Source organism: Ceratotherium simum, chromosome 7 (genome assembly GCF_057802395.1).
Source record: "Ceratotherium simum simum isolate JZ-2026a chromosome 7, ASM5780239v1, whole genome shotgun sequence".
Classification (NCBI taxonomy): Eukaryota; Metazoa; Chordata; class Mammalia; order Perissodactyla; family Rhinocerotidae; genus Ceratotherium; species Ceratotherium simum.
Genome location: NC_141906.1, coordinates 76,175,139 through 76,191,096, shown reverse-complemented (window position 1 = coordinate 76,191,096; position 15,958 = coordinate 76,175,139). Strand labels below are relative to the sequence as shown.

Genomic DNA, 15,958 nt, shown 5'->3' with positions numbered 1-15,958 from the left:
CATCATCAAGAATTAGATGGGACAGACACACCCACAGGGAAAAACCCAAAGCACACATGGAAGGGTAACACAAGGGAAGCTGGGACAGCTGAGTTCAACCGTATGTGTTATGTGGAAGAACAAGTTGGCTTGACTGTTACCTTATGTCCCTGTAACCCAAATGCCTATTTGATCAGTGGCCCCCCTGTGTTGCCTGCACAGTGTAGCCCCTTTGCTCCATGTTCAGCCTTCTGCCAGCTCTTTACCCTCTCCACATCTCTGGGTGCCCTCAAGGGAGCTTGTGGGCACTTTGGGGCACTCGCATATTCTGCATGGGTATAGGAGCCTAAGGTCCATCCCTAGGGCAGGGGAAGGGGAAATGATGAGAACTTAGATCCCTCTTAGGTCTCCCTCTATTTTTCTTTCCACAGTCCTTCAGGCTAAAAAAGGCAGACTTCAGGCTATTTCCTGAACATCATATCCTCCTTTTACCCTCAGACAATAAGACTCAAGGCCTAGCCATCACAGGCAAAAGAGGTCATTTGTCTACAGTACAGAAGAACTCTAAGATCCGGTCCACAGGCTGCTCATGATATGTCAAAGGGGTAGATAAAAGAAATTAAAATATCCTTTTATCCCTTACAAAGACTGGCTTTCAAGCCTTTCATCTTGCTACTGACTCTAAAATACTATTTTAGACGTCAGAAGCTGAATATTGACTTTCTCACTTGCATTGTATACCTGCTGAAGCAACGTTAACTCTTTCAGAGGCAGACAGGTGCCTTGAGCTGTCTAGGTAAAAGTAATAGACACAGAGATGCAAAAGGAAAAAAAAATCTCATTTATGTATTTCAGAATATTTTTTGGAGTCCCTCCATGAAGTTCAAAACAAGTGCTTCCCAATTCTTCTCCCCATCCTTCAGCTCAGATGGACTATGCAATGAATCTTCAGTTCTAGAAACCTGGCCTACTCAGGCTGGAAAGAGAATATTTCTAGAGGTAACTGCTGCATTTACAAATCTAAGCCTAGGGTTAGAGACGACCAAGACGAGAGTTGTAAACTTTGGTATCACAAGATGTAAAGACCCCTACAGGAATGAAAAAGAAGAAGCAGTTAAAAAAAAGTTTAAAATCTTTAACAAAGATTTTCCTAGGAACTCTACTGTGTGCCAAATCTTGATCAATCCTCCCAACAATTCCTACAAGAAAGCTACTATTTCCCCCATTTTACAGATGTGAAATCGGAGGCTTAACCAAGTTGTGAGCCTGTCCCAGGATCACACAGTTAGTAAGCATACGTTCCACTGACAGCCCTCATGAGCAGGTGTGGACATAGTAACGAGGGGTCACAGTGGAGCTAGGGTGATTCTCCTCATCACAGCCTCAAGAGAAGAGGAGATTGTTAGGCTGTGAAGCTGGTAACAGAACCCCAGGATGCTGGCTGTTGTGGTATTACCTTCATCTTTGCTTGGACATGTTCTAGAAAATAGGCTGGAGGCAGGGGAAGGAACAGGGTGGCTTCTGGAATGAGGTCCCTGGCCTGATTCTATGATAGGAGAGAGGATCTCAAGCAAGACCAGGACACGTATGAAAATAATAGAATTCAAGCCATTTTCCAATTTTCTTCCTTTGGGGTGAACATGCTTTTCCATTTCTTCAGCAGCTCTCTGGAGTCTCTCATTCCCCAGATTTTTAAAAGCTCCTCTCCCTCCCTTTTCAGAGCTTATTGGACGTCTGTTCCCGGAACATACCCTCCTTCGCAGGAACAAGAAGCGTGAGGTGGAGACAGGATAGGCTGGGACACAAGGTCCAGTTTAGTGTGTGTCCCAGCCCAGAACCCTCATTGAGCCCAAATCCTCATCTCCCCCTGGTAGTGGGGCTCAGCGCAGACAGCGTAGAACTGCTGGGCCTCTGGGACCCATCAGACTGGACCTGGACTGGAGATGATCTCCTAAGCAGATACCCCCTTCTGAACTGGGGATGTAGGGCTTTGAAACCAGAAAATGCCAGGTCTGAAAGAGAGGAAAGCACAAGTCCAGCAATACACAGAGCTCTGTGTATTCAGAGGGAAGTTGGCAGGGTTGTGTTCGGGCAGAGAAACTCCGAGTGGTACAAAGGGACGTGCCCAGAGTGGAGAAATCATGCTAATTGTCTGCACCAGAGCTGGAGAACGCCACCCAAAATGAAGAGAGAAAGAAGAGCCCTGTCCAGAGCCTTCAGTGCCCTGCGCCTCGCTCCTTTTGTCTACCTTCTTCTGATCCAGACAGGTAGGAGACCAGAAGGGTAAGAAATGGTCTGGTAAAGAGACCCGGGGCTTTCAAAGGAGAGGGAGGGGAGAGTTGAGGGCCAGAATGCCTTTGGGGCGGGAGGAGGGGAGAGAGCTCAGCTGCTGTGGGAAGCATCTCAGTGAATTCAGGCATTAGTGTTGAATGTATTTCTTCATTCTGTGTGCCTCCTGCCCAGCCCCTGCCCCCCTCCCCCAAAAGGCTGCATGACTTTGGAGCTCCCACGGCATTCAGTACAGTAGTTGGAGGGCAATGAGCCATTTCTTATGGGATGTCTTGTTAGCGTGGGCCAGTCCTGCATTCTTTCCAAGGGATTATGGTGGGGCTTAGAGGGGTAGGGGAAATCTTGGTTTTGTGCCTTCCCAATTCCCTACCCTGGCTTCTCTGAATGTAAAACAGCAAGGGAGATGAAAGAAGCTTCGGATATAACAAGTCTCTTGGTTTTGGATAGTGACGCCAACCTATTCATAACTCACCCCAGGCCATAGACACCTACTTCCTGTACCACCCCCTACCAACTCCTTGGAGAATTGATCTTATTTTAAATATATGTGTTTACGTGCATGCGCATGCACACACACACACACACACACATACACACACTATTCCAGAGAGCCTAGGAGTTCACAATTTAGTTAGGCAACAGACGCAGAGATTATTTTAATAAAAGGCAGAAACTACTATGAGTCAGATATGCAGAGGATGCCCAGGATCAGAGAGAGGTCACCTATCCCATCAGGAAGCTGGTGCTAGTGGTGCAGGGCGGGGGTGGGGGAATATCAGGGGAGGTTTCCTAGGAATGTCTGCACTAAATTTTAAAGGATAAGAAAAAGAGGCAGGTGTGGGAGTGGGCATATTGTTGAGAAAATGAGCAAAGGTCAACATCTTGAAATGGCATCACGTGTTTAGGAGCAGCCCAGCCGTTCACCATTGCTGGAGAGGAAAGTGTGAATTGAGTTAGGCAAGAGCCTTGTAAACCATACTAAGGAAACTGGAATATAATCTGTAAACAATGGAGGAGGAGGGCATTGAATGGTTTTTCATCTGGGGACTGACAGGGCCAGCCGTGTACTTCAGATAGCTCACTCTGCAGTGAGGCATTGGTGGGGGAACTGGAGGCAAACAAGATAGGAAAGGAGGCTGTATCCATTTGCTCAGGCTGCAAAGAACCACAAATTGGGGAACTTAAACAATAGAAATGGATTGTCTCACAGTTGTAGAGGCTAAAAGTTCGAGATCAAGGTATCGGCAAGGCCGTACTCCTTCTGAAGGTGCTTGGGAAGGATCTATTTCAGGCCTCTCTGCTAGCTTCTGGTAGTTCCCTTGCTTGTGGCAGCATAATCTTCATGTGACTTTCTCCTGCGCCTGTATCTGTGTCCAAATTTCCTGTTTTATTAAGGACACCAGTCACATTGGATTAGGGGCCCACCCTACTCCTGTAGGACCTCATCTTAGCTTATTACCTCTGCAATAACCCCATTGCCAAATAAGGTCACCTTATGTGAGGTACTGAGAGTTAGGACTTCAACATATGAATTTTAGGGGACACACTTCAACCCTTAACAAGGCTATTGCAATAGTTCAGGAGAGAAATAACATGGGCTAGAATTAGAATAAGGACAGAGGGAATGAGGCATGTTGAGATAATATTTTTGAGGGGAAGTCAAGACCCAGTGATTGATAGAAAGTGGGAGGACCCAGAGAGGGAGGTAGGGTTTCTCTGTGAAACCTTAAACAGAAAAAGGGATAGGGTTGGGGGAGATGATAATTAGTATTGTCCATGTTGAGGTTGAAATGCCCATGAGACATCTGTGGGAAAATGTTAAATAGCCTGAAGGTGGGGGACAGGGTGGTTAGGGTTAGAGAGACGTCTTTGGAAGCTGTCAGCCCATAGGTGAGATTTAAAACAATGAGAATGGATAATATCACCTAGAAGGAGAAAATGGGCTGAAAATGGAACATTGAGTGACCTCAAGATTGGTAGAGGAAAAAGAGCCCATTGAGGAGACCAAGAAGGAACAGTTAGAGAAACAGAGGGAAAACTAGAAGACTACAGCCCAGAAAGGCAAGGGATTTGAGTGTTTTCTGGAGAACCAATGTCAAATGTATCAAAGAGGTGTAGTATAATAAGGATCTAAAAGAGTCCATTGGCTATGACAATTAAGAGATTACTATTAATCTTAGTGAGAGCAGTCTCAGTGGAAATTACAGTGAATTGAGGAAATAATGAGAGCTGAACAGAGAGACAGTAAGTTGGGGATAGGAAGTGCACAATGAAATATACAAACCAGAGATGTCCCTAAACTCCTTTAGGTCATCAAATGGTAAGGAAAAAAAATTACAGAAAGATCTTGTCAGTCAGTATGACTAGGCAAAATCAAAAAGTGACAAAGGATCTTCTGTGTGGGAAAACATAACAATAAATATAGCAAAAATTTTCTAAATATAAAAAATGCTAACAAGATATTAGTTATGACCTATGACAGGTAAGATGTAAATGCAGGGTCAGGCCATTGTAGTGCTGTGGATTCAAGAGCAATAAAGAGCTGAGGTTCTATAAGGAATTTCTGCCATCCTCAATATATTAGTTAAGAAAATGCCAGCTTCTGTGACAAATAAATTCCAAAATTTAAGTTCCTGGAATTAACCATGTGGTAGTACAGTGCAGTTCCAGATTAGGGCTGGGATGGGGAAGGACTCTGCTGCATCAAGTTTTTCAGGGATTAGCACTATCAACTTTGACGTGTGTTTCCAATGGTCACCCTGAGGTTTATCTCCATTTCTTTCAGGTAGAGAATTTAAAAAAACAAAAAAAAAGGAGGGAGGTTTTTCTATACCAGCCTATAGGTGATACTTACCACTTCCACTGGTCCTATTGGCTAAAACTCAGTCATGTGGCCATACCTAACTGCAAGGGAGGCTGGGAAATGTAGTTTTTAAGATTGGCAATAGCTGGGTGCAGACCTATGCTACTCATCTGTCAGTGGTGGTGAAAGCGACTCACATAAAAAAAAAAAAAAAAAAAAGAGGAAGACTGACAACAGATGTTAGCTCAGGGCAAATCTTCCTCAGCAAAAAAAAAGATTGGCAATAAAGGGGGGCTGGACCGTGTGGCCCTGGCTCCCAAAGATTTACCTTAATCCTTTGTGTTTATGGCAGGAACCACCAAGCTAGCCTCAGGCAAGTAATACTCAGTCTCTAATGCTCTGTCCCCAAAATATGGACAAATGAGGCTTTCCTAAATTCATCACAGCCCAATTCATGGAACAATCAAACAAAGCTTTTCTAGAGGCTAGTACACTAACTTACAGACATAAACACAGCATGCCATAAATCTAGATAATCTGATTTGGAAGATTTTACTCTCCAGGATCCGAGAACTATTCCAACCTCTGGGCACCCAATTAGAAGAAGTCCCTTACCTAGGTTCCACCTTTTTAGCCCTAAGATCACAATCCCAAGGGCCTTCTTCACAATTTCTGTTTGCTGGTTTTCTCCTACATTCCTAAGTGATTGACATTTAAAATGATTTCATACTCTTTTAGGCCCTTGTAGGTCTCAAGAGGATAACAACATAAGAATACAACACAATAACCACAACATATGTACAATCAGTGGTGCCCCTATACAATAGGAGCAGAGGAGGGGGTTGTTTTCCCAGAGCATCGTTCATTAGGAAGGACAGTAAAAACCAAAAACAGAAAGAAATATTTTTGTCCTTTTAGAAAACCATGCTGTGTGCTGCTCTTGGATTATTGTATGCAGCTCTGCTCACCACAACTCAAAAAAGAAATAATATAGTTGGAGGAAGCCTAGAGAAGGGTATCTGTGATATCCAAAGGGATGGAGGGACTTCCTTATGGAAACAGATCCAAATAAGACAAAAACCCCCTCAGATAAAAAGGGACATAACTGCAGTCATGGTGTTAAAGAGTATGGATTAGGTGTATATAGACCAAATCCTAGAATACACATTGGGCACCGTCTCATTGAGACTTTTAAAAGGTAAATTTAAGGCAAATGCTGGTAAAAGGAAACCTTTGCCCAGCAAAAAAGAGCACACAAAAATGAGCAGATGATGATTTCTGTAAAGGAAGAGGCTATTAAGGGAACCGCAGGCTATTGGCAGCTACATTTTCATACTATAAAGCTTGACATTCCTTGGTGTCAGAGCAGGTCAAAATCCTGCTTGACGAGGGGCCTCTTACCTGGCCCATGTGGCATTAAGTTGAGAGGTACATCTTGCTCCCATGTCAATTTCCTTTTGTTCAGCCTTGGGTGGGAACAGACACTTTCTACATAATGATGCCTCAGAGACCAAGGACAATGGTTAAGTTAATTGCTTCTCAAGGTTCAACAGTCCTAGTCCCTTTTGTTTCTACTGTGGATTGTAGTTGTTAGCCATTTCCTCATTTCTGTGTCCTGCTTTGGCACTTGTCCCAGTTCTCTGTGTCCCTTGAACGTTGTAGAACCCTGAACTTAATACTGACACCAATTTTGGCAAAAGAGAGTTTTGGGAAACTGTGTTTACTCAGCAAAATGCTCTCTTTGTCAGCTTCTGAGAAAGCTCCATTCACTTCTGAACACATGTACAAAATCCCTGAGACTCACGGGCATACCCACATTCACAGGCATGAGGAAGGCGTCCACCAGAGGAGGGTGAGGCCTAGGGCAAGCCATATGCTATAGCTTCTCCAACGTTTTTATCCAGAAGAAATCAAGTTTAAATTGGCAGACAAAGCAGACTTGAGGAGGAGAAGACATCATAAAAGGACTACTGAGACCTTCTATGGGATGGAAGAGAGTAGACGTAGGGGAAGCTCCAGGAAGGGCCAGGGAAGATAACAAAGGATAAGGGGGAGGATAAGATAAGGGGGAGGAGGAACCCCTTCCACTGTTCTTTGGGGCTGGGACTATCACTGTCCAGCCTCCCAGAAGAAGGGAAAGAGAACCCTCAAATTTTGGTGCTTGGGGTCATTACACAGATTTGCTAAACCCCAGGATGGCCCTGCATATATAAACCTCATGTGCATACCCACTGCTTCAGACTGGGTCCTGACATGCCCCAGCTCTTTGATCATCACCATGACAGTCTTTAGGGAAGCTCAATGACTTTTTCAGGACCACCTCAAGTGACATAACAAAGCCTATTTGCCTATTCAGGGAAATTTAAAACTTGCTTTTCTAAATCAAGCCAAGCCTAGGACCTAGCAGTTGCTAGGAAGGAAATCCCCACTAAATAATTACAGAATTGGAAGGAATCTTAAGGATCATGTGGCCAAATGGATTTCAGTCCAATACACAGAGCCACAGGGATTCCTAGTAGCTCCCCAAGTTATTGGGGAGGACAAGACTCTGGTCTCCACCACCTCTTCTACCAAAGCAGGCAATCTGGAACTAGTTTTCATTTCTTTTCATTTTTATATAAGGTTTTATGGGAACAAAAATACCTTTAATAAAAAATATTTGAAAATAGTTGATTTTATCCATTCTACTGTCCCAAAATTAAGAATCCTCTCAATAACAAGTATATAATATTCATACACATGGCAGCTTTAATCATTAGAGTAGTTTCTTCCATGCTTAAGGTTTTATGATTCTAACATACCTGGCAGGCAATGGATCATAGCATGTCAGAGTTGGGAAGGCCTCTAGAGCTAATCTGGTCCCATCACCTCATTAGACAGAGGAGGAAACTGACACACAGAGAGGTGAAGGAGTAGTCAGTTGGCCTTTCCTTGACCACTTCCAAAGGTGAAGAGCTCACTACTTAACAAAGCACTTGTTCCAAAAATGAATTGAATATGTTTAGGAAATTAAATTTGCTTTGATCTCGACAACTAACCTTTTAGTTTAATTGCCTCCTGGTTGGGTCTGGGTCCTCCAGGCCAAGGAGAGGAAGAAGGAATGGTATAGTAAAGCTCAGCTTCTCCACGTCTAAACTGCAGCAGTAGCCAAGTGGGAAATAGGCGTGAGAAGGAAAGAGGGAGCCTCAGAGGCAATGACAGTCAAAGGAAACAGCTGACACGCATGTGTCTATTCAGCTAAACTCAGCCCTGTTCCCAACTGACATCCTCTCCGGAAGACCCTCCTTTGGGTGGTTGTACTTCTCTACAAGGCCAGGTGACAGCAATGAACAGCATCTGTTCAGGCCCCAAGGCTCCTAAGAGAGCTCTGAAATGTGAGATGTATCTCTGGGTGGGACAGCCATTGGACAACATGGTAAAATCCCAGAATTTCAGGGCTGGAACAAACTGATGAGACCATCTAGGTTACTAGTCATCTTACCTATAGGGAATCTGAGCCCTGAACAGATAAATGACTTCTCCTAGGTCGTAAGCCAACAATAGGGCCCAAATCTCTGATGCTTAGTCTTGTGTTCTCTCCCCTACACCATAACTGACACACATATTGTGCTTTACAACCCCATGAGCTTGATGAGGAAGTTGCTCTTATCATTGGTAGGATCCTTATTTTCCAAACGAAAAGAATGAGGCCTAGCAAGATCACCAGCCCAATTCCACACAGCCAGGAATTGGTGGAGCCCAGTCTTACAAGGCCTCCTGATTCCAAACTCTGTTCTGCCCATCCCAAATCCCTCTTCTATGGAGGATGCAAATTGCGCTGGAGTTTGAGTGAATTTCCAAAACCGTCAACCCAGTTGCAGGGCTGTTCTGTACTGGGCAGGCCTAGTAAGATGTTGCATTCAGCTGGGGCAGGGACAGGGGAGGCTCTTGCTATGAATAAAAAGTGGTACAGTTGTCTTCAGGCCCTCACCTTCCCCTTTATTGGTGCTGTCTTGTGACACACTCCTTCCTTTGTGAATCTATGTTCTCATGCTTTCTCCATTCCCCCACGCAAGACGAAAATCAAACTCTCCCCGAGGTCTAATGACCTATAAGCTTCGGAGGGTAGGGACGTCTGTCTGTTTTGCTCATTGATATATCCCAAGGACAGAGAACAGTGCCTGGCACATGGGAGGTGCTCAATAAATATTTCTATGAATGGAGCACATAGGGTGTGGGTGAGCTAGAATCTTCCTCAAGAGAAAGGCAATGGGGAAAACCGCCAGAGGCAGAGGGCCAGAGATAAGAAGGATTGAGGGCAGTGGGGTGTGTATGAGGGATGATGGAGTAGCAGAGGCACCTAGAGCTACAGTGGGAAAGGAGATGACACCAAAGAGTAAAAAGGAAGGATTGACAAGGAGTGAAGGGCCCAGAATGATGAGGCATGGAGAGATCAGAGGACTTAAAGGGGGGGTGGGATGAGGAGCCAAGGGCCTGACACTGCCCTCTCCTCATGGGCCTCTGTTCACAGAGTCCCTGGAGGGGGTGAACATCACCAGCCCGGTGCGCCTGATCCACGGCACAGTGGGGAAGTCAGCCCTGCTTTCTGTGCAGTACAGCAGCACCAGCAGTGACAAGCCCGTGGTGAAGTGGCAGCTGAAGCGGGACAAGCCAGTGACGGTGGTACAGTCCATTGGCACAGAGGTCATTGGCACCCTGCGGCCTGACTATCGCGACCGCATCCGCCTCTTTGAAAATGGCTCCCTGCTTCTGAGCGACCTGCAGCTGGCTGATGAGGGCACCTATGAGGTCGAGATCTCCATCACAGATGACACCTTCACGGGGGAGAAGACCATCAACCTCACTGTAGACGGTAAAGTGCACTGGTGGGGAAAGAGGCAGGACTGGTGACTGGGACTGGGGCAGGGTCTGCCCAGAACACTAGCTAGACCAAGAAAAATCAACACAAAAAGCAACTTTGGAGCTAAGAGTGAGCCATTTGGATGTTAGAAGTCTGCAGATAAGCAGATAAGCACAGCTAACAGGTATAGCATGCTTACTAGGTGCCAGAAGCTATTCTAAGTGCTTTGCATACACTGACTCATTTAATGCTTATTATAATCTAGGGATAGTTATATTATTATCCCCATTTTGCAGATGGGGAAACTGAGGCACAAAGAGGTTGAGTAACTTGCCCAATGTCACACAGCTAGTAAGTGACAGAGCCAATATTTGAACCTAGATAGTTGGAACTAGACTTAACCCAACTAAAATATGTTCCAGGCTGGGTCAGTTTAAGACATCTTGGAAAGGTATTTGGGAAAAGGGGAAGGGAAGGTGAGGGCAGGGACCATGGCTTGTTCAGCATTGTACCTCCTCTGCTTAGCAGGTGCTCAACAAATAGTTGGTAAATAAATGAGTGAGTGAATGAATGAATAGACGGATATATGGATTATGGCAAAGAATTGGACAGATGATTTCTGAAGGGCCTTCTCAAATCACACATTGAGTTGTGATGTGTTGGAAGGTAGGGAGTTCTAAAGGGGAAGGGAGAAGATTTTTGGCCCATGGCTCACAGGCTCCCCCACCCCTGGGGCTCAGTGCCCATTTCGAGACCGCAGGTGTTAGTGGCTTCAACCACTGTACTGGAGCTCAGCGAGGCCTTCACTCTGAACTGCTCGCACGAGAATGGCACCAAGCCCAGCTACACCTGGCTGAAGGATGGCAAGCCCCTCCTGAATGACTCTCGAATGCTCCTGTCCCCTGACCAAAAGGTGCTCACCATCACCCGAGTGCTCATGGAGGATGACGACCTGTACAGCTGTGTGGTCGAGAACCCCATCAGCCAGGGCCGCAGTCTGCCCGTCAAGATCACCGTATACAGTGAGTCTCCCTGCATGCCCTCTCTCAGGACTGAAAATCCTGAGAGGCAGGTGCCCATGAGGGGCTAAGGACGTCCCAGACAGTGCCACTGGAGGGAGAGAGAGGCAGACATGGGCCAACTCTCCGTGGAGGACAGCAACAGGTGGGAAGTGGGCTCTGGGCAAGCTCAGCCATTGGCCAGCCATGCTGCCTGGGGCTCCTCTTCTCTTCCTTCCACTTCAGGAAGCTCTCCTTACCAGACCCATTGCCCCCTCTGAAGTCTCTCCCACCTCTGTCTCTCTCTCTTCCTAGGAAGAAGCTCGCTTTACATAATCTTGTCGACAGGAGGCATCTTCCTTCTTGTGACCTTGGTGACAGTCTGTGCCTGCTGGAAACCCTCCAAAAAGTCTAGGTAATTCTCCAAGTTCCACATCCTGAGCACCCTAACTCTTCACTTCACCCAATCCCAAGCTCTATGTTTTTCTTAGTTTCTTTAAATGCCTTTCCTCCCAGGAGATCCATCTTACCACTGTGTGTGTTGTATATGGAACCACAGCCTATGCTCATAACCCTCAACAACCCCAGCATTACTAATAATGGTTTTACTTGCAGGCCACCTTTTGTGGGCCAGGCATTGTGGTGGTTGTTGGCATGCTACCTTTTAAGTATGATTATCTGCGGTTTACAGATAATGATGCTGAGCCTCAGATTGGTTAAATGACTTGCCCACAGTCACAATGCTAGCAGCAGACTCAGGATGCAAACCTAGATGTGACTCATTCCAAAGCTTATGGACTATCCCACTCCCACCCCACCACACTCAGCCTATCTTCCTGCTACAAGGCCTCTTTTACAACCATGAGATCCCCCTGTGTCCCCGCCCCCAGACCTTCTTTTGCTCACACTCAGTAGTTCTGTTCACTGGGTGCTGGGCTGATTTGCAGGAAGAAGAGGAAATTGGAGAAGCAAAACTCCCTGGAATATATGGACCAGAATGATGACCACCTAAAACCTGAAGGTGAGCTCCCAGCCACCCACTCACCCATCTCAGCATCACTCAGATCAGTGGGCTGCTGGGAAAAGGCAGAACTGGGCGACAAGGAAGCCAGCTCTGCGGGGCCCCTTCCTCCACCAACTGCACGAAGACTGCAGAGCAGGGAGAGGTGCAGCCAAGGTAGGACCCTGGGTATTCTGGATCTTTTGGTGGAGGTTGTGGTGGGGCCTTGACAGGCCACTTGGGAGGCAACGAGTGTAGGTGCTGGCTGGTGGAAGGGTTCTGTACCTGGGCTAGCCACCCCATTCTTTGCCCTGTGCAGCAGACACCCTCCCACGAAGTGGAGAGCAGGAACGGAAGAGCCCCATGGCACTCTATATCCTGAAGGACAAGGTGAGCAGCTCTGGGCTGCGTGCCCCGCGAACGTGCAATGAGCCCCTACCACATGCCTGGTGCTAGGTAGCCATGTCATATTGATATCTCTTTATAGTACTCAGAATAACCCTGAGAAATGTTTGTGTCATCCTCACTTCAGAGATTAGAAAAATAAAGCTGACAGAGGTGAAATGACTTGCCTGGATCAAACAAGTAAACAAGTGACAGGTCTAGGCTTCAAATCCAGGTCTTTGGACATCAACTCTGGTGATTTCCCCCACTATTCCACAACTAACTCTTGTCCCAGGCTGTCCACTCTTTCCAAGCAGTGGAAAGAGAGAATAAGTGGACAAAGCACTCAAGCTAATGCATTTCAACATGTACTGAGCACCTCATTACGCTTATTATAAGCATAATGTTATGTGCCAGGCACCATGCTAAGTGTCTTGTATCGCTCAAAAAACCAGACCTATGTCTGCGGCCTTCGAGGAGGTGGGAGTGTGGAGGGAATTGTGTCTCCTTCACGTCGGTATTCCCAGCGTCCTCGAACACCAGGCGCGCTCCCAGACCGGCCGGCTGTCCCCTGACCCCAGCGGCGCATATCCTTGCAGGACTCCCCGGAGCCCGAGGAAAGCCCCACGCCCGAGTCCCGAGATCGGAGCGCCACAGAGCCCGGCCCTCCCGGCTACTCCTTGTCGCCAGCAGTACCCGGCCGCTCGCCGGGGCTGCCAATCCGCTCGGCCCGCCGCTACCCGCGCTCCCCAGCGCGCTCCCCCGCCACGGGCAGGACGCACACGTCCCCGCCCCGGGCCCCGGGCTCGCCCGGCCGCTCGCGCAGCGCCTCACGCACACTGCGGACTGCGGGTGTGCACCTGATCCGCGAGCAAGACGAGGCCGGCCCGGTGGAAATCAGCGCCTGAGCCGCCGCGGGACCCCCGGCAGGCGCCCGCATCCTGCGGCCCGCGGCCGGGGGAGGGCCGGGAAGCGGGGCCGCCGCCCGCGGGAGGCGAGGGGACGTCCCCAGGGGGGCGCGCGAGTCTCGCGTGTGGACGAACGCTAGTGTGCGCGGATGGGGGTCGCAGCGGGGCAGCGGAGAGTGGATCTGGTGGTGAAACCGAGTCATATTTGCTTCCGGTTCACTGGCTGTGTCCTCAGTGGGTATGGGTTGTGTGCCCTCTTAGGACCATAGAGATTATTAAATTTCCAGCCCAATCCGCCAAGGGTCTTATGGAAACTAACATAAATAACCTAACCCCCGTGACTATCCTGTGCCCTTCCCAGGGAGTTCTCATGCTTCCCACCCACCTCCCTTCCCTGCGAACCAACGCCTGGTTCCTGGGGCACTTTTTTGGCCATTCCAGCTTTGAGAGGCCACTTGCCCAAAACATACGACTGTCCTAAACTAAGAGAAAGTCAGAGGCTGGTTACCAAGTGTACAGGGGCTGTTCTGAGCATCCGAGGAATCACTGAGAAGGCAGTGCCCTAAAGGACTCTTCTCTGGGCACCTGGTACCTGGGCACCTACCAGCTGGTGAGAGAGGAGCTCAAGTATATTCATTTGCCCCCTGACCTGGGCCCTAGCACGGGCAAAGGTCTCAAGCCTCCCGTGCTTGGCCTCCTCCCAGAGCCTCCCTCAGCGGCATGCCAAGCATTCTTCCCATCTCTATTCCTATAGAGAAGGGAGTCTCACTCACTGCCCTGGCCCAGAAAGCTAGATCATGTGAAGAACTGTTTTTTAACCCCTGGCACCCCTGCCTTCTCCCTGGCTTCCTTACAAACAAACCTTTCAAACAATCATTATCCCTGGGAAAGGTTGTTGGGCTTCCTCCAGCTGTAAGAGAAATGGTAGGGGGAGGAGGAAGCTTATTGCTCCCCAGCATGTCAGGGGGCCATGATCCAACCCTTGACCTCCGATCTCCCATCTGCCCTGCTCCCAGATGCTCAGATCCCAGGAGAGGACAAGGGCAGACTCCCTAATCACACAAACATCAGAGTACAGAGAGGTTGGGCCACTGTGTAGCCAGGCCATGCCCATGCCACCACCTCTTGACCAGTTCATAGGAGAGACAATAGTCTATGTGTGAGGAGAGAGGGCAATTAAAAAGCTGAAAGAGAAGGAGGCCCTCTGTGTGTTCTGTCCTCTCCTCCCTGATGCCTCTAGGGGCCTTTGCATTCCTGGCACCTCCGCAACCTCTTAAGCTCCAGCTCTGCCTCTCCACCATCCCACAGAGCAACTCCCAAGGCCACTGTTCCCCACCACTCCACACAGGGGCAAGTTTTGTCACAGCCCCAAGGGCAACAACATCACTAGTTGGCCCCCCCTACCCTTACCTGGACTGCAGGCCCCTCCCAGCTCCCTGTCCCAGTGTACCTCTCCAGGCTCATTTGGGCAGGTATGCCTTTGCAGCTCCTCTTACTCAGAACCCCTCCCCTAGCCTTCCCAGATGCCTCAGCCAGAATGAGATAATGTATGCAGGGGAAAGTTGCTCAGGCAGGTAGGAGACGAAGGACTTGGAGAAGGGGTACATGCTGGTCAGCCTTGAGAGGCAGGGGTGAAGGTTAGGGTGAGATGAGAGCATGCTGTACTCCATACCCTGGTGCTGAATCCCTGAGGGGCCAGCTTCCCAGGTTCAAGCCAAATCTGCCTTAAATTTGGGGGGGTAAGTAAGGAAGTGGTTTTGTTTTGATCTTCATCTTTGTATTACTAGCATCTAGCAGAGTGCCTAGCACATACTGGATGCTCAATAAACTTTTGATGAAATGAAATGACAACTTTATTGCCCTTTTCTCCTTTCTTCTCATCTTCCTTCGCCATCCTTCACCTTGCTTGCAAACCCCAAATTGTCCACTCCCAAATCATCACTCACTCACCCATTCATTCATTCATTCATTCAAGTATTCTTCCATTTATTCAGCAAACATTTGTTAATCCACCATGGACCAGACCCTGTGCTAGACACCAGGGAAACAGTGTAACTCTGCCACGACCTCTCCCAGAAGACAGCCTCAGTGGGGGCTACAGATACATAAGCAGATTATTACAATACAGTGTGAAAAATACTATGACAGAGGTAGATACAGGGTGCTCTGGGAGCAAGGAAGAGGGTCATCTTACCCAGATTAGGGGTTGTCAGCAAAGGTGTCTTGGAGGAGAACAGGCCTGAACTTAGTCTTAGAAAGATTAGTTAGTTAATCAGGTGAAAAAAAAAGGATGAAAGGACACATATTCCAGGCAAAAGGAGCAGCATGTATAAAAGTTTGGAAGCGTAGGTGAATCCAGACTACTTAGCACTCATAAAATGTGGATTACCCAGGGGCAAATGTTTAGATTAACAGTGTAGTGGAAGACTAGACTGGGGTCAGTGGCCAGGTGGGAAAGCTGAATCTGAGACTAACTCTGAGAGTAAGACAAACCAAAGATGAGTTGACAATGAAAGGTAATTAAACACAGAAGGAAACAAATCCCCATGAATGAGAGTCAGCAGATATAAAAAGCAATAGATGTAGACCCCCCAAGGCTTTCAGATATTGAAATTATCAGATATAAAATATCAAATAATTATGAAATGCTTGAAGAAACAAAAGACAAAATTACAAAAATTAACAAGCAATAAGAGACCATCAAAAGTGACCAAATTTGAAAAGGAACAAAATGGAACTTGTATCAATCAAAGTGTA

The 15,958-nt window shown here is 47.6% G+C and overlaps 2 protein-coding genes across 5 annotated transcripts; one reads left to right on the top strand and one right to left on the bottom strand.

Annotated features, from left to right (window-relative positions):
• The first annotated feature begins 2,103 nt into the window (after positions 1-2,103).
• On the top strand, positions 2,104-13,201 carry HEPACAM (hepatic and glial cell adhesion molecule). 4 transcript variants are annotated; one of them, XM_087434061.1, is made up of 7 exons: positions 2,104-2,246; positions 9,582-9,923; positions 10,652-10,933; positions 11,225-11,318; positions 11,857-11,930; positions 12,232-12,299; positions 12,893-13,201. In XM_087434061.1, the coding sequence occupies exons 1-7, from the start codon at positions 2,162-2,164 to the stop codon at positions 13,199-13,201; spliced, it is 1,254 nt and encodes a 417-aa protein (XP_087290187.1). In that variant the 5' UTR covers positions 2,104-2,161. The 4 variants fall into 4 exon arrangements, with proteins under 4 accessions (XP_087290187.1, XP_087290186.1, XP_087290185.1 ...); XM_087434060.1 differs by having other exon boundaries at positions 12,229-12,299; XM_087434059.1 differs by having other exon boundaries at positions 11,857-12,086; positions 12,229-12,299.
• A 1,046-nt stretch (positions 13,202-14,247) lies between these two features.
• On the bottom strand, positions 14,248-14,665 carry HEPN1 (hepatocellular carcinoma, down-regulated 1). Its single transcript, XM_014793672.2, is given in 4 exon segments — positions 14,248-14,357; positions 14,360-14,465; positions 14,468-14,539; positions 14,612-14,665. Coding segments are annotated over 4 exon segments (321 nt in total). The 3' UTR covers positions 14,248-14,268.
• Positions 14,666-15,958: the final 1,293 nt, after the last annotated feature.

What these genes read in the sequence shown, in the direction of transcription:
- HEPACAM (XM_014793692.2), top strand. Translation starts at nt 2,162, where the DNA reads ATGAAGAGAGAAAGAAGAGCCCTGTCCAGAGCCTTCAGTGCCCTGCGC. An exon ending in CATCAACCTCACTGTAGACG is followed by an intron (nt 9,924 to 10,651) that starts GTAAAGTGCACT and finishes CCTGGGGCTCAG; the next exon opens with TGCCCATTTCGAGACCGCAG. An exon ending in CAGGGAGAGGTGCAGCCAAG is followed by an intron (nt 12,087 to 12,228) that starts GTAGGACCCTGG and finishes TGCCCTGTGCAG; the next exon opens with CAGACACCCTCCCACGAAGT.